Source organism: Procambarus clarkii, chromosome 10 (assembly GCF_040958095.1).
Source record: "Procambarus clarkii isolate CNS0578487 chromosome 10, FALCON_Pclarkii_2.0, whole genome shotgun sequence".
Taxonomy (NCBI): domain Eukaryota; kingdom Metazoa; phylum Arthropoda; class Malacostraca; order Decapoda; family Cambaridae; genus Procambarus; species Procambarus clarkii.
In genome coordinates, this window is record NC_091159.1 from 25310464 (window position 1) to 25330143 (window position 19680).

The 19680-nt window shown below is 50.3% G+C and overlaps 1 protein-coding gene across 1 annotated transcript; it reads right to left on the reverse strand.

Moving 5' to 3' along the window:
* Positions 1-16697: 16697 nt before the first annotated feature.
* LOC138363232 (mucin-22-like) lies at positions 16698-19412 on the reverse strand. Its single transcript, XM_069322238.1, has 3 exons — positions 18688-19412; positions 17618-18063; positions 16698-16867 (listed from the first exon to the last, which is right to left on the reverse strand). Exons 1-3 carry the CDS (start codon positions 19410-19412, stop codon positions 16698-16700), a joined length of 1341 nt encoding a protein of 446 aa, XP_069178339.1.
* Between the last annotated feature and the right edge of the window lie 268 nt (positions 19413-19680).

The following is a 19680-nucleotide window of genomic DNA, read 5'->3' on the forward strand; positions in this document are numbered from 1 at the left end:
AGGTTCCGGGTTCGATCCCCAGTGGAGGCGGAGACAAATGGGCAAAATGTTTCTTTCACTCTGATGCCCTTGTTACATAGCAGTAAATAGGTACCTGGGAGTTAGACAGCTGCTACGGGCTGCGTCCTGGGGGTGTGTAACAAAAAGGAGACCTGGTCGAGGACCGGGCCGCAGGGACGCTAAGCCCCGAAATCATCTCAAGATAACCTCTCAAGAAGATGGTCATGGGGGACTATTAAGTCAAATTCTGACATATATACATACTGGTTTAAATATATCAGTATTTAAGTTGTATATTTCTGAATAAGGTGGCTCAGTGTTTTGATGATGGGCTGGCATAGTAATCGATCCCTAGATCTTACGGTGTAATCTAATACAACCACAACCACCACTACAACCACCACCACAAACACCACCACAACCACCACTACAACCACCACCACAAACACCACCACAACCACCACCACCACAACCACCACAAACACCACCACAACCACCACCACTACCACAAACACCACCACAACCACCACTACAACTACCACCACAACCACCACCACCACAACCACCACCACCACAACCACCACAAACACCACCACAACCACCACCACAACCACCACCACCACCACAAACACCACCACAACCACCACTACAACTACCACCACAAACACCACCACAACCACCACCACCACAACCACCACCACCACAACCACCACAAACACCACCACAACCACCACCACAAACACCACCACAACCACCACCACCACAACCACCACCACAACCACCACCACAAACACCACCACAACCACCACCACCACAACCACCACAAACACCACCACAACCACCACCACCACAAACACCACCACAACCACCACCACCACAACCACAACCACCACAAACACCACCACAACCACCACCACAAACACCACCACAACCACCACTACAACTACCACCACAAACACCACCACAACCACCACCACCACAAACACCACCACAACCGCGCCTTACAGCCCTGCACCACAACTACCCCCATACACCAACACCACCCCTACATCACAACCAGTACACAAGACTACAACCACCCCAACAGCCCTATTCCATAACCACCCCTCCCTCCCCCCTTAAACATTCCAGCACTAACGATGTGGGTGTGATCAGAGAGGCTGGCAAGCTCCGACTCTCATGAAGACTTCAGCTTTGGTGTGTCGGGGCGGGCGTGGGCGTGACCTTTGACATAATAGGTCAGAGGTGAGGGCGGGGGGACCAGCGAGGGGCGTCGACACGGGTCCTGGACGAGATATTTACCAGGTGACAGTGTCGGCGAGCCCCAGACTCCTGTGTGACCTGGGGCTACATGTACCTCTTATGTGGTCTGGGGCTACATGTACCTCTTATGTGGTCTGGGGCTACTTGCAGCTCTTGTGTGGTCTGGGACTACTTGCAGCTCTTGTGTGGCCTGGGGCTACTTGCAGCTGTTGTGTGGCCTGGGGCTACATGCAGCTCTTGTGTGGCCTGGGGCTACTTGCAGTTCTTGTGTGGTCTGGGGCTACTTGCACTCTTGTGTGGCCTGGGGCTACTTGCAGCTCTTGTGTGGTCTGGGGCTACTTGTAGCTCTTGTGTGGCCTGGGGCTACTTGTAGTTCTTGTGTGGCCTGGGGCTACTTGTAGTTCTAGTGTGGCCTGGGGCTACTTGTAGTTCTTGTGTGGCCTGGGGCTACTTGTAGTTCTTGTGTGGCCTGGGGCTACTTGTAGTTCTTGTGTGGCCTGGGGCTACTTGTAGTTCTTGTGTGGCCTGGGGCTACTTGTAGCTCTTGTGTGGCCTGGGGCTACTTGTAGTTCTTGTGTGGCCTGGGGCTACTTGTAGTTCTTGTGTGGCCTGGGGCTACTTGTAGTTCTTGTGTGGCCTGGGGCTACTTGTAGTTCTTGTGTGGCCTGGGGCTACTTGTAGTTCTTGTGTGGCCTGGGGCTACTTGTAGCTCTTGTGTGGCCTGGGGCTACTTGCAGCTCTTGTGTGGCCTGGGGCTACTTGTAGTTCTTGTGTGGCCAGGGGCTACTTGTAGCTCTTGTGTGGTCTGGGGCTACTTGCAGCTCTTGTGTGGCCTGGGGCTACTTGCAGCTCTTGTGTGGCCTGGGGCTACATGCAGTTCTTGTGTGGCCTGGGGCTACATGCAGTTCTTGTGTGGCCTGGGGCTACATGCAGTTCTTATGTGGCCTGGGGCTACATGCAGCTCTTGAGTGGCCTGGGGCTACTTGCAGCTCTTGTGTGGCCTGGGGCTACTTGTAGCTCTTGTGTGGCCTGGGGCTACATGCAGCTCTTGTGTGGTCTGGGGCTACTTGCAGCTCTTGTGTGGCTTGGGGCTACTTGCAGCTCTTGTGTGGCCTGGGGCTACATGCAGCTCTTGTGTGGCCTGGGGCTACTTGTAGCTCTTGTGTGGTCTGGGGCTACATGCAGCTCTTGTGTGGCCTGGGGCTACATGCAGCTCTTGAGTGGCCTGGGGCTACTTGCAGCTCTTGTGTGGCCTGGGGCTACATGCAGCTCTTGAGTGGCCTGGGGCTACTTGTAGCTCTTGTGTGGCCTGGGGCTACATGCAGCTTTTGTGTGGCTTGGGGCTACTTGCAGCTCTTGTGTGGCCTGGGGCTACTTGCAGCTCTTGTGTGGCCTGGGGCTACTTGCAGCTCTTGTGTGGCCTGGGGCTACTTGCAGCTCTTGTGTGGTCTGGGGCTACTTGTAGCTCTTGTGTGGCCTGGAGGCTACTTGTAGTTCTTGTGTGGCCTGGGGCTACTTGCAGCTCTTGTGTGGCCTGGGGCTACTTGCAGCTCTTGTGTGGTCTGGGGCTACATGCAGCTCTTGTGTGGCTTGGGGCTACTTGTAGCTCTTGTGTGGCCTGGGGCTACTTGCAGCTCTTGTGTGGCCTGGGGCTACATGCAGCTCTTGTGTGGCCTGGGGCTACTTGTAGCTCTTGTGTGGCCTGGGGCTACTTGCAGCTCTTGTGTGGCCTGGGGCTACTTGTAGTTCTTGTGTGGCCTGGGGCTACTTGCAGCTCTTGTGTGGCCTGGGGCTACTTGTAGTTCTTGTGTGGCCTGGGGCTACTTGTAGTTCTTGTGTGGCCTGGGGCTACTTGCAGCTCTTGTGTGGCCTCGGGCTACTTGTAGTTCTTGTGTGGCCTGGGGCTACATGCAGCTCTTGTGTGGCCTGGGGCTACATGCAGCTCTTGAGTGGCCTGGGGCTACTTGCAGCTCTTGTGTGGCCTGGGGCTACTTGTAGCTCTTGTGTGGCCTGGGGCTACTTGCAGCTCTTGTGTGGTCTGGGGCTACTTGTAGCTCTTGTGTGGCCTGGGGCTACTTGCAGCTGTTGTGTGGCCTGGGGCTACTTGTAGCTCTTGTGTGGCCTGGGGCTACTTGCAGCTCTTGTGTGGTCTGGGGCTACTTGTAGCTCTTGTGTGGTCTGGGGCTACATGCAGCTCTTGTGTGGCCTGGGCTACATGCAGCTCTTGAGTGGCCTGGGGCTACTTGTAGCTCTTGTGTGGCTTGGGGCTACTTGCAGCTCTTGTGTGGCCTGGGGCTACATGCAGCTCTTGTGTGGTCTGGGGCTACTTGCAGCTCTTGTGTGGCTTGGGGCTACTTGCAGCTCTTGTGTGGCCTGGGGCTACATGCAGCTCTTGTGTGGCCTGGGGCTACTTGTAGCTCTTGTGTGGTCTGGGGCTACATGCAGCTCTTGTGTGGCCTGGGGCTACTTGTAGCTCTTGTGTGGCCTGGGGCTACATGCAGCTCTTGTGTGGCCTGGGGCTACTTGTAGCTCTTGTGTGGTCTGGGGCTACATGCAGCTCTTGTGTGGTCTGGGGCTACTTGTAGCTCTTGTGTGGTCTGGGGCTACTTGCAGCTCTTGTGTGGCCTGGGGCTACTTGCAGCTCTTGTGTGGCCTGGGGCTACTTGTAGCTCTTGTGTGGCCTGGGGCTACTTGTAGCTCTTGTGTGGTCTGGGGCTACTTGCAGCTCTTGTGTGGCCTGGGGCTACTTGCAGCTCTTGCGTGGCTTGGGGCTACTTGTAGCTCTTGTGTGGTCTGGGGCTACTTGCAGCTCTTGTGTGGCTTGGGGCTACTTGCAGCTCTTGTGTGGTCTGGGGCTACTTGCAGCTCTTGTGTGGCCTGGGGCTACATGCAGCTCTTGTGTGGTCTGGGGCTACTTGTAGCTCTTGTGTGGCCTGGGGCTACATGCAGCTCTTGTGTGGTCTGGGGCTACTTGCAGCTCTTGTGTGGCCTGGGGCTACTTGTAGCTCTTGTGTGGTCTGGGGCTACTTGCAGCTCTTGTGTGGCCTGGGGCTACTTGCAGCTCTTGTGTGGCTTGGGGCTACTTGCAGCTCTTGTGTGGCCTGGGGCTACTTGTAGCTCTTGTGTGGTCTGGGGCTACTTGCAGCTCTTGTGTGGTCTGGGGCTACTTGCAGCTCTTGTGTGGCTTGGGGCTACTTGCAGCTCTTGTGTGGCCTGGGGCTACATGCAGCTCTTGTGTGGCCTGGGGCTACTTGTAGCTCTTGTGTGGTCTGGGGCTACATGCAGCTCTTGTGTGGCCTGGGGCTACTTGTAGCTCTTGTGTGGCCTGGGGCTACTTGTAGCTCTTGAGTGGCCTGGGGCTACATGCAGCTCTTGTGTGGTCTGGGGCTACATGCAGCTCTTGTGTGGCCTGGGGCTACATGCAGCTCTTGTGTGGCTTGGGGCTACTTGCAGCTCTTGTGTGGCCTGGGGCTACATGCAGCTCTTGAGTGGCCTGGGGCTACTTGCAGCTCTTGTGTGGCCTGGGGCTACATGCAGCTCTTGAGTGGCCTGGGGCTACATGCAGCTCTTGTGTGGCCTGGGGCTACATGCAGCTCTTGTGTGGCCTGGGGCTACATGCAGCTCTTGTGTGGCCTGGGGCTACATGCAGCTCTTGAGTGGCCTGGGGCTACTTGCAGCTCTTGTGTGGCTTGGGGCTACTTGCAGCTCTTGTGTGCCCGTATGGGCGTTTGCCCGTATGGGCCGTTTGCCCGTATGGGCGAATTTGGACGTAATTTGAAAATGAAAAAAATGAAAATAAAATTTGGATTTTTTTTCAACAACAGTAAGTTAAGGGTCCTCTAATAGGTTAGGTGGGCAGGAAATTCTCATAAAGTTTCAAAACGTTATGAAAAACGTTAATTTAAAGTGTCCTCTTATAACCTCTGCGCGTAAGCCAGACGACTCAAATAGAAAACGGAACAGAACGTCACTCTTGTGAGTCGATTTCATTTCAAACTACGTCCAAATTTGGCCATAGTGCGCATACGAGCCAAAAGTGACGTTATTTTTAAGAGGACGGGTTGTGCAGACATAGAGACCACGAAAATGAATTCTCCGGCGTGACGCGACTATGGTTTCAAGTGAGATCTCTTAGTCATTACCAGCTGTAGATTGGTCTATAGTTATTGAAGAAAAAATATATTATCTTTGACAGCCATTTGAAGGATTTTTAAAATTGTCTCTTAGCTAAGCCTAATCTATCTGTATTAGGTAATAGATGCCCATAGTTTCGGTTGATAGAATAATAGTTAAATAGCATCAAACTCGGCCTCAGTTTAGTATTGTAAACAAATACAAAAATATTTGTTGATGTTTTCACTATCAGTTAAAGACTTGATTATGGGAACCTGAATTTGAGTCAAATTATAGTTGAATTTAACAATATTATCCTCATAATAATGTCCTAATTAGAGCATCAGTTCTGTGGGATTTAGAACGTCAAGATATAGAGCCCGTCCTCCTGTCTTGGACGTACTTATAGTAACGATGACGACCATAGTACATATACCGACTTAAAACGCTTTTAGAAACAAGAAATCGATATTGAATTGGGACAGACCGGAAAATATTTTCTATGTTTCAAGGACAAACTAAGCTAACCTAACCTAACCTTCCTAGGCCTAATACACGGTATCTGATGCCTAATATAGTACGTATGTGTGCTATACTAGGCCTAGGAATATTTAAGTTTGTTTTTAGCTTCATTGTTTTCTGACTATAAAGTGAATAGTACAACATTCCTTAGTATGTCTATGATTGTACTATGGTACACATAGTAACACAAAATACTATTTAAACAGGAGGATGTGTTGAAATAGAAGACCCACACTGTACAGGAACCACAACTTCGTAAATAATTATAACTTCTATTCTGAATGCGTTTACCATCCTTGAGATTTTCTCTGAATTAAAAGTTTTAACCTTGAGTTAAAAGTGTTAAAAGTGTGAGTTGAGTGTTCTTCAGTGAGACAAGTGTCACCTTTTTGAATATTGTTTACAACTATTTATTATGATATATTATGATATACTATGATATATGTGTGTATATCACGAAAATAAACACGTGATTAAGAATGTGACAATGTCAGACCACGAAGGAAAAATGAAACAGGAAATTTCCTTAAGTACTTTCGTATATTAAATACATCTTCAGAAGGTCATTTTACAGATCGAGTGATGGGTATAAATAGGCAGGAGAGAGTGGTGAAGTAAGGTGAGGTACAATACTTGGACAACGCAGAAGGCCCATTGGCCCATCAGATGCACCCAATTGGCCCATCCGATGTAGCCCAATGACCCATCTGATACAGCAGACATACAAGCATATCTGCTGTATGTCTGACATTCGTGGTCTGACATTGTCACTATGATATATTATGATATACTATGATATATTATGATATATTATGATATATTATGATATATTATGATATATTATGATCTTTTCAGCAGGACAAAGAAAGGGTTGTGAGGGAGTGTAGACTGAGACGACCCGAGTGAGATATGTGTGTAGAGTTGGACTTGACCGTCTTCTCTTCACTTCAAGACGGGAGTGAAAGAAACAAATCCAAACAGCTGATAAAATGTGTTGGGAAATTAAAACTCGAACAAAACAATGTTCTAAACAATACAGTTACTTGAAAATTATAGTTATCAACGATATAATTCATTCTGAATAATGTGATTAGATATTCAGTAATGATTTGTGAGAATAGTCTTGAAGGTCTCAGATATCAGCTTGTACATAGGAGATGTGTAAGTGGAAAATAAAGCAGATATTCATTACATATGAGAACGAGGGTAAGTTCAAAAAAGAAAATGGGGCTCATTATAGAGAAACAGAAAACGAGGGAGGATGAGGACACGGCCAACCACAAAGGCGGAAGTCTTGACACCGAATACAAACAAAAATTTACAAGAATTCAAATGAAAAAGTCTACCGTAGAAAAAAAAGAAAGAAAACAGAAGATAGAAAGAAATGAAACAGGAATAACGGATGGGAATGTCCAAAGCGGGAAGCTTCCATACAAAGATACAACTAGTGACGAAGTTGTGTCCCAAGAACGTATTACAAAAGGAAAGACATTAAAAATATCTAAAACAGTCACAGGAGCAAAGAAAGAAGAGCAAACAGTAGCAGACGAGGACGTTAAAGTAGCACAAAGTTGGATCACAGAAGAGGAAAAGTTGGTGGCCTTTGTGGTGGCGTCTGGCGCCTGTGATCCTGACGACGACGACGAAGACTCCTGCCGCAGCCTTGACAGGTTGCAGGAGAAGCCACCACCGCCCCGGTTCCCCTCCTCCAGACCGACATCCTTGGAAACCATTATTGAAGATGGCCCGTGTTCCTATTCCTTCCAGGAGGCTATCAGGCACTCGACGCTAGACAACAAGGCATTATACCGCGACTGTCGCGAGAGCCTCGATGATCTACTGGGAGAAACCAGATGCTCTCAAGTGAAGATTCCGGGAACAACAGATGATCACAGAGGCAGTATTATTTTTGGCAAGAAAAGGATAATAGCGGAGATTCCAGCTAAAGATTCCCAAGAGAATATCTTGGGTGTTGCAGAAGAGGTGAAACACACCAGAGGAAACACAGTTGAACACGATGTGGATGTTTGTATGAGTCCAGAGCAGCCAGGTGCTGGGCCTCCACCTTGGAGTGATGAACTCTCATCCAAGTGTGATGTTCCACACTCATTACATTTCCATAAGAATTCTCTTTCGTCCTCCACTCTAGCGAGTAGTCCCGGTGATAGATGTATACAGAGAAGCATTAAGGAAGACCACCATCTTGATACAGCTTTACACACTGATCACACTAACGACGAATCAGTTCAAGCTGTTCACGTTAGTGATTTTGTGCAAAATCGCTCTTATCGTGACTCTTTTGGTGAGGGTCATTTTAACGACGGCATTTCCGATAGGACGCGCGCGCGGGAAGACTGTCAAACAAATGTTGACATTGAGGATGAAGGCCGCTCACAGCATTGTGGCGGGACCCTGGGCCAGAGTGCTGACGAGGGCGGTGCTGGAGGTCGTGACAGTATCGCCGACGGGGACGGCGAGAGACGCGCTCCCGATAACGAGAGCGCAACAAATGACCACCTTGGAGGCGCCAGTTCAGGCTCTTGTCAGGGTCCATGTGGCGACCACCGGGACCCCGGAGGTCGTCGTGAAGTCACACACCCCTCGGGATGTCTGTGCGATGCATCAGCTGGCGTGTCTGAAGGCGATATTCATTCCGACCTCCGCGAGAAAGATGTCACCGCGAGTGATCACATAGAGCACCGCCAGGAAGGTGATGTCACTACGAGTGATCACATAGAGCACCGCCAGGAAGATGATGTCACCACGAGTGATCATATAGAGCACCGCGAGGAAGATGATGTCACCGCGAGTGATCACACAGACCACCGCCAGGAAGATGATGTCACCGCGAGTGATCACATAGAGCACCGCCAGGAAGATGATGTCACCGCGAGTGATCACACAGACCACCGCCAGGAAAATGATGTCACCGCGAGTGATCACATAGAGCACCGCCAGGAAGATGATGTCACCGCGAGTGATCACATAGAGCACCGCGAGGAAGATGATGTCACCGCGAGTGATCACACAGACCACCGCCAGGAAGATGATGTCACCGCGAGTGATCACACAGACCACCGCCAGGAAGATGATGTCACCGCGAGTGATCACACAGACCACCGCCAGGAAGATGATGTCACCGCGAGTGATCACACAGACCACCGCCAGGAAGATGATGTCACCGCGAGTGATCACATAGAGCACCGCCAGGAAGATGATGTCACCGCGAGTGATCACACACACCACCGCCAGGAAGATGATGTCACCGCGAGTGATCACATAGAGCACCGCCAGGAAGACGAACATCAAGATGAAGACAAGACACAAAAACAAACGGTGGAGGTGACCAAGATGGGACTGGGTGTGACCAACTACACCCGCGACGCAGCTAATGGAGGGATGGAGAGGGAGATGGACGGGATGGAGAGGGAGATGGACGGGATGGAGAGGGCGAGGTGGCAGGGAGGTCAAGCCGCCATCCCGGACGACACCTGTGAGCGTCGAGAAGTGTCCTTCAGTGTCTACATCCAGGAAGAGTCTCTGGCAGAGGTGGTGACGGCAGAGAAGGAAGAAGCAACAACAGAAAGACAAGAAAGCGTAAGAAAGTACAGGGAGGAATCGGCAGTGAATGATAGTTTGAATGGCATAATGGAACAAAGGCAAGTGATAACATGGAAGGATAGAGCAGGAGAGGTTGAGAGCTGCGGTCTAGCAGCTGAGGACGCCTGTGGAGCAACACGGAAGGAGAGATATAAAGTAGCAGCTGAGGACACCAAAGAAGAGTTAGAGGAGAGGGAAGAAGCGACGGAGACAAAGACCGCCAGCGAGGCAGCCGTGGGTCCTCTAGGACTGAAGTACCAACGGGAATTCACTAAAGGTGAGTGACATGATCCTGGTATTATTAATATGCCACTGGCTCCAAGGGTGAACTGTGGTCCTACACACACACACACACACACACACACACACACACACACACACACACACACACACACACACACACACACACACACACACACACACACAGCCAGAGCACAACCCCTGCAAGCACAACTAGGTGAGTACACAGCATATGTTACATTGGCCAACATAAGAACTGCCTTTAGAAAGTTGTGTAAGGAAACGTTCATGACCTTATATACCACTTATATCAGACCAATCCTGGAGTATATAGCTCCAGCTTGGAGTCCATACCTACTTAAACACAACACAAAGTTAGAGAAGATTCAGAAGTATGCAACCAGACTAGTCCCAGAACTGAGAGGCATGAGCTACGAGGAAAGACTAACGGAACTAAACCTCACGTCTCTGGGAACAGAAGAGTAAGGGGAGACATGATAATCACTTACAAAATTCTCAGGCAAATTGACAGGGTGGACAAAGGCAAACTCTTTAACACGGGTGGAACACGAACAAGGGGACACAGGTGGAAACTTAGTACTCAAATGAGCCAAAGAGGCATTAGAATTTTTTTTTTCATTGTCAGAGTAGTTAACAAATGGAATTCATTAAGTAGTGATGTGGTGGAGGCTGACTCCATACACAGTTACAAATATAGATATGATAGAGCCCAGTAGGCTCAGGAATCTGTACACCAGTTGATTGACAGTTGAGAAGCGGGACCAAAGAGCCAAAGCTCAACCCCCGCAAGCACAACTAGGTGAATACACACTCACAGGCACTTACGTTCGTCTCATTATGTGGGTGTTATTCTGTGAGTCGTTTAGAGAGGCCTAACTCACACCTGCTGCTTTTCTTTGTTTTACAGGTGAGAACGACAGGACAGTGAGGCGAGCAGCATACGGCAAGTACAGGCAGCGTTTACCTCTTGTGTAGGAATAACATTACCTTTGTAAACAGGTAAGGGGAAGGTTACAAGCATGTAGTCAGGACTCACAACACGTGATTTACAAGCATGTAGTCAGGACTCACAACACGTGATTTACAAGCATGTGGTCAGGACTCACAACACGTGATTTACAAGCATGTAGTCAGGACTCACAACACGTGATTTACAAGCATGTAGTCAGGACTCACAACACGTGATGTACAAGCATGTGGTCTATAATTACAACTCTACACTTACTGAACATTTTGAGCGTGTTAGCAGGTCGTTCAGGTGCTGCATTAGTGCAGGTTTGCCTGAAGAGTTTGGCTTGATGTTATGTCCCAGTAATTATGTTAGTATTAAGAGAAGTATACGAGGTATTGGCGTGAGGGTGTGGTGGTAATGAGAGGAGAGTGTGAGGGAGGGGGTTAAGAGGAGGGGTAATGAGGGGAGGGGGGTTAAGAGGAGGCAATGAGGGAAAAGGGGTATATGGTTAGGAGAGCGGGAGTTGTGTACTGAGAGGAGGGCGTTATGTGCTAAGGAGAGTGTGAGGTAATGAAGAGAGTGTGAGGGGTAATGAGGAGAGTGTGAGGGGTAATGAGGAGAGTGTGAGGGGTAATGAGGAGAGAGTGAGGGGGTAATGAGGAGAGTGTGAGGGGTAATGAGGAGAGTGTGAGAAGTAATGAGGAGAGTGTGAGGGGTAATGAGGAGAGTGTGAGGGGTAATGAGGAGAGTGTGTGAGGCTGGTGACACAGGGAGAGTGCCGTCCGGGTGCCAGTACGCTGGTAATAATGGGGTTTGTCGCGGCACTCTTTTGTTGGCCCTAACGGGAGGAGGATTCCCTCTGGTCTTCAGGGAATATTTAAATCAAGAGCTTCTCTTTTTCCAACTTTTGTGTGGGAGTGAAGGCATGCACGCATGAGTTTGCGTGTGTGTGTGCTGGAGCACGTGCGTGTGTGTGTACACGTGCAGAGGCACGTGCTTGTGCCCTCCACCAGGAGCCTCACTCATCATTAACGTGTTACTTATCCTTGTTGAACCTGTGACATATTTTGTACTAACTTCACTTTAGAATTAGAATATAAATAAAAAAAAACCAGTCACATGGAAATTAAATTCCCGAGTTTTTCTTGTCTTTGCGAAGGCTTCATATGGTGAACTCTGCGGAAGACAATAGGATCCACGGAGCTGTTTGATGTTGCCGAGCTGGAGAGAAAGGATCCCTCAGATGGCGGAAAAATAAATAACCCGTTGCAATTACAATCTCTCCTTCTGGCTCCTTTGTTACGTTCGAAGAGTTATTGACGTCGTAGGAACTTCACTGGGAGTCTTCACATTTTTCTGCCTTCAGTTGAAACGAGCGTGGAATCAAGAAAGATGGACGCAATCTATGTTTCAGGGTAATTAAGGAAGAGAAATAGTCGTGCCTGGAGACTGTAGAAAACGGAGATGTGGATGAAAACGGGGTGCCCATAATTTTAAGACTAACTCTCACAAAGTAATTTTCGTGTGTTAGCTCTCGACGTCAGTATGTACCAACATGTACTTGTGGATAGTCTAACGGTTTATATATATTTGTATGTACATCAGGCTTACACACCCTCCACTTCCACTCTTAGTTGATATGTGCAACCCTGAGCATGTAAGCCGAAGGTAATTGCTGTTTATTTAGTGGTTGCGACGGCTCAAGTGCCGGATGCATCCCTGCGTACCCGTTTAGTGTAAAACTCAAAGGCCTTGTGGCTATATACACGTCGCCTGACGCCGGGAAACTACTGTACCTTGCGGCAGATAAATACTCAGGCAGATATTTGGCGACCTCTGACGCATTCTGGGGAGGCGAGCGGCGGACCCCACACGGCGGGAAGACTATTGACACGCAGGGATCCCAGACGGTGAGGCGTCAGGCGTCCCGTGGGTACTCCAGCAAAGTTCGCGCCCAAATGGCACACTCGCGATGGCCTCTCCTACACTCGAGAACAATCTGGCAAAAATATGACAACGTCTTCCCGCGACCTCCGACAGACTGGCTTACAGAGTCGAAGAGGCAACACCAGAAACAACCCACAGAGAACGCTGGAGAGCCCACAGGACGCGAGTGATCCCACTGAGGAAGCTTTTGACCCTACATAGGAGGCAGATGACCCCACACAGGAGGCAGATGACCCCACACAGGAGGCAGATGACCCCACACAGGAGGCACGTGACCCCACACAGTACACAGGGAGACGCATGGTGCACTATTGGTTATCAATACCGTCTCTCAAGGACTATCGACAGCTCCTGGTGTCTTTGCCGTCCCTCTCCACCATCTGCAAAAGATTTTCAAGATTGCAGACCCTATTTTTTTTTTAATTCAAGTTTATATTTTTTTTATTTAGATTTAGCTTATAGATTTATTCGTAATTATACAAGATTTTAGTCCTATTTGTTTAATTTGACCACTTGTGAGTGTGCTTTGGTGCAGAGGTCAACCCTCTCAACTAATATGTCACAATTTTTACGCAAATCACTAGAACAAGCTGCTGGTTGATGAGGCATCGTTTCTGGTCTTAATGTTTAACTGTGACATTCCTTCTTTTATGTCTTTGTTAATTGTGACTCTTTGCCTGGCAGACCTGTGCCTGGCAGACCTGTGCCTGGCAGACCTGTGCCTGGCAGACCTGTGCCTGGCAGACCTGTGCCTGGCAGACGTGTGCCTGGCAGACCTGTGCCTGGCAGACGTGTGCCTGGCAGACCTGTGCCTGGCAGACCTGTGCCTGGCAGACGTGTGCCTGGCAGACCTGTGCCTGGCAGACCTGTGCCTGGCAGACCTGTGCCTGGCAGACGTGTGCCTGGCAGACCTGTGCCTGGCAGACCTGTGCCTGGCAGACCTGTGCCTGGCAGACCTGTCCCTGGCAGACCTGTGCCTGGCAGACGTGTGCCTGGCAGACCTGTGCCTGGCAGACCTGTGCCTGGCAGACGTGTGCCTGGCAGACCTGTGCCTGGCAGACCTGTGCCTGGCAGACGTGTGCCTGGCAGACCTGTGCCTGGCAGACGTGTGCCTGGCAGACCTGTGCCTGGCAGACGTGTGCCTGGCAGACGTGTGCCTGGCAGACCTGTGCCTGGCAGACGTGTGCCTGGCAGACGTGTGCCTGGCAGACGTGTGCCTGGCAGACCTGTGCCTGGCAGACGTGTGCCTGGCAGACCTGTGCCTGACAGACCTGTGCCTACAATCATTAGCATAATAACAACATGATAATTAATCACCATCGTGCAGTGTTTCACAAGCTGGGCTCCGCGGAACCTCAAGGTCACTATAAGGGTTCCCCAAGAGATAGTGATAAATAGGCTAATTCTAATCATATGTAAATGTATTGATTGAGTCATTCTTGTGTTTTAGGTTTCTCATTTAACCATCATCAAGAGCTAAGACGGAAATCGTCTCCTTCTAGTTGTCAAAGTAATCCGTGTGCGTTTATCTGAACTACGACCCTGAATTATTCTCAGGGTGCGCCGTAGGGGGCTATTATCTTATTAGGCTCTTTGAAGCTGCCTGCTTGAGTGAGTGGAGCTCTGTGGGGGGGGGGTGTCTCCCCACAGGTCTTATCGCTCTCTAGTCTACTCAAAAGGATTTCATTGTTTTCATTAACAAGCTTAGGTTTACATAGCAGTGTTCTACTACTCTATCCTGTACGAGGTCACGTCAAATCGTACACAACACTGCTCAACACACTATATTTATATATTTTTGGAATTGACCAAAAATAAATCAAAGTTTGGGATCACCCTAACCTGGACTGACTACCAGTTCGATGCCTCCAGATTCGTAGCAAGTTTGGACAGACTATACAGGTTGAGTAACTTATTAGCACGTCGTGGTCTATGGGTAAGGAGTGCGTCTGAAGTGACCCAGCACGCCGGTTCGATCCTACTGTCCTGCTCCAAGGATTTTCCCTTATCAGGACTCTTCATGCAGCTTATATTGTTCTTTTCCGTCAGTATACAGTAATAGTGTTCCTCACGACCCGTTGTCATCAACCTGTCCTCTTGAAAATAACGTCGCTTTTGGCCGTTTACCAGTACTGTATGGCCGAAAGTGGACGTAATTTGAAAATAAAAAAAATGAAAATAAATTTGGGATTTTTTTTTCAACAACAGTAAGTTAAGGGTCCTCTGGTAGGTTAGGTGGGCAGGAAATTCTCATAAAGTTTCAAAACGTTATGAAAATTAATTGAAAGTTTCTTCTTCTAACCTTACCGAGTAGGCCGGACGACTCAAACAGAAAACGGGACAGTACGTCACTTTTGTGAGTCGATTTCATTTCAAATTACGTCCAAATTTGGCCATAGTGCGCATACGAGTCAAAAGTGACGTTATTTTTAAGAGGACGGGTTGTGTCGTCTGCATGTCCCCAGGAGTCATCTTGTTCCTTCGGGCATCTTAGTGCATGCTACTTGCTTTTCTGCATCTTGACTTCTGGTGTGTTCACAGGAATCTCTGTTATGAATTGCGTTCATACGGTGTTGTTTCTGATTTGTGATTATGTAGAGAGAACAGCGCCTCTTTCGCCTACTCTGTGATTTACAACCACGAACAGTGTCAAATTATAACACCCTAACCATGACAAATATCTTCACAACTCTCCACCAACGACCACTTCTCTTACTGCTGCACAGCCAAAATATATTTCTCTGAGAGCAGGAGCCATATATTTGTTGAAGTATATTTCATTAATACTCGCTGTCTAATGCTTTCATTTATTTATTTAGAATGTAATATTACGTGTCATTCTATATACAACCCGTCCCCCTTAACTAATACCTCGTTATGATATGTTAGGGGTAACCAGCGTATCAAATGCAACGTGCTATGATGAAGAGTACCGGCTCACAAATCCCCGTTTTCCATATGCCTCACCAAGGTTCGGTTAGGTGAGTGGCTTGGGTGCGTGCCTATCCGGATGGGTTAGGACGAGTGGCTTTTATGCGTTGTAGCCAATAGAGCGAAGCGCCCGAGTCATAAACACATTATGAAGACATGTGGTTATGTCTTTAAATATTCGACAAGACATAAATATTGCGATGAAGACATGACAAAATCTACATATAAATTGGATACGCAACACGTGAGACCATCTTGACGGATCATAACATGTTTGGTCACACACCGAGTGCGGTGGTTGTTGTGTTGTGACGTACTGGTCACTGGGTGGCCAGGGTTCGTCATTCGTAGTCCTGAGGTTCCGGGTTCGATCCCCGGTGGAGGCGGAGACAAATGGGCAAAATGTTTCTGTCACCTCACCCTGATGCCCCCCGTTACCTAGCAGTAAATAGGTACCTGGGAGTTAAACAGCTGCTACGGGCTGCTTCCTGAGGGGGGGGGGTGTAACAAAAAGGAGGTCTGATCGAGGACCGGGCCGCGGGGACGCTAAGCCCCGAAATCATCTCAAGATAACCGTCAAGGCTCTCAACTACCACAACCTCCTCATTCACAACTGATGGCGTAGATGAAGTATGGAAGTTGCTTTCTTCAGGAATCTGCAGCCTTATACACCCATCTGCTGCCTTCATTGCTTTCATTTTCTTCAGCAGCCATCTGCTGCCTTCATTGTCTTCAGCAGCCACGTGTAAACAAGCAGGTGGCAGTGTGACGTCAGAGCATCGGCTCTATATACGTTTCAGGGATGTTTGTGTCTTTATTATTATTGTTTGTTGTTTGTTCATTATTATTGTTTGTTTGTTCACCATTAATGTTTGTTGTTTGTTCATTATTATTGTTTGTTGTTTGTTCATTATTATTGTTTGTTGTTTGTTCACTATTATTGTTTGTTGTTCACAGGCACCATTCCTTCACTATGGTGTATGGCACTATTCCTACTCTGGCACTATTGCTGCTCTGTAGAGTCTGACACTATGCCAATGTGGTGGATAAAAAGAATTCCAACCTACTGGCAATTTTATACCATTATTAGTCATGGTAATTAGAATACCTAAGTGATCTGCACAGTCCTGAGGCTTATCTTAGGGCCTAGTCTGCTTGGTCTGCCGATACCAGCAGATCTGTCTGCTGTCGAGGCCCTCTGGCTCTCCGTGTTCAGTGAGCGACGATCAAAGCAATGTCTGAGGCAAAGCAGAGTGCGGGCTAATAACATGAAAAGAACTGGCGAATAATCAAAGAGGAATATGCATAAATTTCCTTGGATGTCAGAGAGGGCCCGGGCCGGCGGGCACCGGTGGCACCGCAGGAGGACTGAAGCTTTTAGAGGAACTGCTGACTGGAGGCACTATATCTCCCGGTGCCTTGTATCCCTGGGGGTGGTTTATTGGCACTACTGACTAGAGGTCACAGGCACTGTTTCCTTGTACCACAATTCCTGGTGTGATTTACGGCACTGCTGACTGCTAAGAACTAAGAACTGCTAAGAAAGGACTAAGAACTTCTTGTTTCCTAAGAACTGACTTCTTGTTTCCCGGTTTCTTCCCTTATCTCCGACCCTCTCTATACCTCCTTCCCTCCCTCCATCCCTCTCTCCCTCCTTGTCTTGCCCCATTCCTTCACCCACCGCCGGAGGAGGAGCCGCTCGGCCGAGCGGACAGCACGCTGGACTTGTGATCCTGTGGTCCTGGGTTCGATCCCAGGCGCCGGCGAGAAACAATGGGCAGAGTTTCTTTCACCCTATGCCCCTGTTACCTAGCAGTAAAATAGGTACCTGGGTGTTAGTCAGCTGTCACGGGCTGCTTCCTGGGCGTGGAGGCCTGGTCGAGGACCGGGCCGCGGGGACACTAAAAGCCCCGAAATCATCTCAAGATAACCTCAAGATAACGGCCGGCGGTGCCCGTCCCCGGCGACTATGGGCTGAGGAGGGAGTCAGGTGCAGGCAGCACATGTAATTACTCCACTTCCGCTCACCACTTCCGCTCTCCTCGTGCACGTATTGGTGGCGCGTCTGCTGCTGCCTCGCCTCCTTCACTGCTGCTGTCTGCTGCCTCGCCTCCTTCACTGCTGCAGCCTCGCCTCCTTCACTGCTGCCTGCTGCTGCCTCGCCTCCTTCACTGCTGCTGTCTGCTGCTGCCTCGCCTCCTTCACTGCTGCTGTCTGCTGCTGCCTCGCCTCCTTCACTGCTGCTGTCTGCTGCTGCCTCGCCTCCTTCACTGCTGTTGTCGCCTCCTTCAATGCTGCCTGCTGCTGCCTCGCCTCCTTCACTGCTGCCTGCTGCTACCTCGCCTCCTTCACTGCTGCTGTCTGCTGCCTCGCCTCCTTCACTGCTGCCTGCTGCTACCTCGCCTCCTTCACTGCTGCCTGCTGCTACCTCGCCTCCTTCACTGCTGCTGTCTGCTGCCTCGTCTCCTTCACTGCTGCCTCGCCTCCTTCACTGCTGCTGTCTGCTGCCTCGCCTCCTTCACTGCTGCTGTCTGCTACCTCGCTTCCTTCACTGTTGCTGTCTGCTGTCTCGCCTCCTTCACTGTTGCTGTCTGCTGCCTCGCCTCCTTTACTGCTGCTGTCTGCTGCCTCGCCTCCTTCACTGCTGCTGTCTGCTGCCTCACCTCCTTCACTGCTGCTGTCTGCTGCCTCGCCTCCTTCACTGCTGCTGTCTGCTGCCTCGCCTCCTTCACTGCTGCTGTCTGCTGCCTCGCCTCCTTCACTGCTGCTGTCTGCTGCCTCGCCTCCTTGCCTGCTGCTGCCTCGCCTCCTTCACTGCTGCAGCCTCGCCTCCTTGACTGCTGCCTGCTGCTGCCTCGCCTCCTTCACTGCTGTCTGCTGTCTCGCCTCCTTCACTGCTGCCTGCAGCTGCCTCGCCTCCTTCACTGCTGCCTGCAGCTGCCTCGCCTCCTTCTCTGCTGCCTGCAGCTGCCTCGCCTCCTTCACTGCAGCTGCATCGCCTCCTTCACTGCTGCCTGCAGCTGCCTCGCCTCCTTCACTGCTGCCTGCAGCTGCCTCGCCTCCTTCACTGCTGCCTGCAGCTGCCTCGCCTCCTTCACTGCAGCTGCATCGCCTCCTTCACTGCTGCCTGCAGCTGCCTCGCCTCCTTCACTGCTGCCTGCAGATGCCTCGCCTCCTTCACTGCTGCCTGCAGCTGCCTCGCCTCCTTCACTGCTGCCTGCAGCTGCCTCGCCTCCTTCACTGCTGCCTGCAGATGCCTCGCCTCCTTCACTGCTGCCTGCAGCTGCCTCGCCTCCTTCACTGCTGCCTGCAGCTGCCTCGCCTCCTTCACTGCTGCCTGCAGATGCCTCGCCTCCTTCACTGCTGCCTGCAGCTGCCTCGCCTCCTTCACTGCTGCCTGCAGATGCCTCGCCTCCTTCACTGCTGCCTGCAGCTGCCTCGCCTCCTTCTCTGCTGCCTGCAGCTGCCTCGCCTCCTTCACTGCTGCCTGCAGCTGCCTCGCCTCCTTCACTGCTGCCTGCAGCTGCCTCGCCTCCTTCACTGCAGCTGCATCGCCTCCTTCACTGCTGCCTGCAGCTGCCTCGCCTCCTTCACTGCTGCCTGCAGATGCCTCGCCTCCTTCACTGCTGCCTGCAGCTGCCTCGCCTCCTTCACTGCTGCCTGCAGCTGCCTCGCCTCCTTCACTGCTGCCTGCAGATGCCTCGCCTCCTTCACTGCTGCCTGCAGCTGCCTCGCCTCCTTCACTGCTGCCTGCTGCTGCCTCGCCTCCTGTAGAAAGTGTTACTGTCTCGTCCGTTTCACTGCAGAAGACAGGTCCAGACATGTAAACAAGCCACAACAGAGGCTGGTAGCGGAGCTGCCTTCGTCAAAACAATAAGACATGAAGTAACGTTTTAGGCATTGTACCGGGGTCTTTGTGAGCCATGTGGCCTCAAGAAGCTTCTAGAATTACAGAGACTTAACTGTGAAGTAATTAACACTAATGTTTGAATGTTAGGGCCATAGATCCTCCGACTGTGGTAGAGAGCCGCCAGTCTACCGGTAGACTCTTGCTGGAAACTCTCAACCCAGAGGAAAATGTTCCTTAAAAT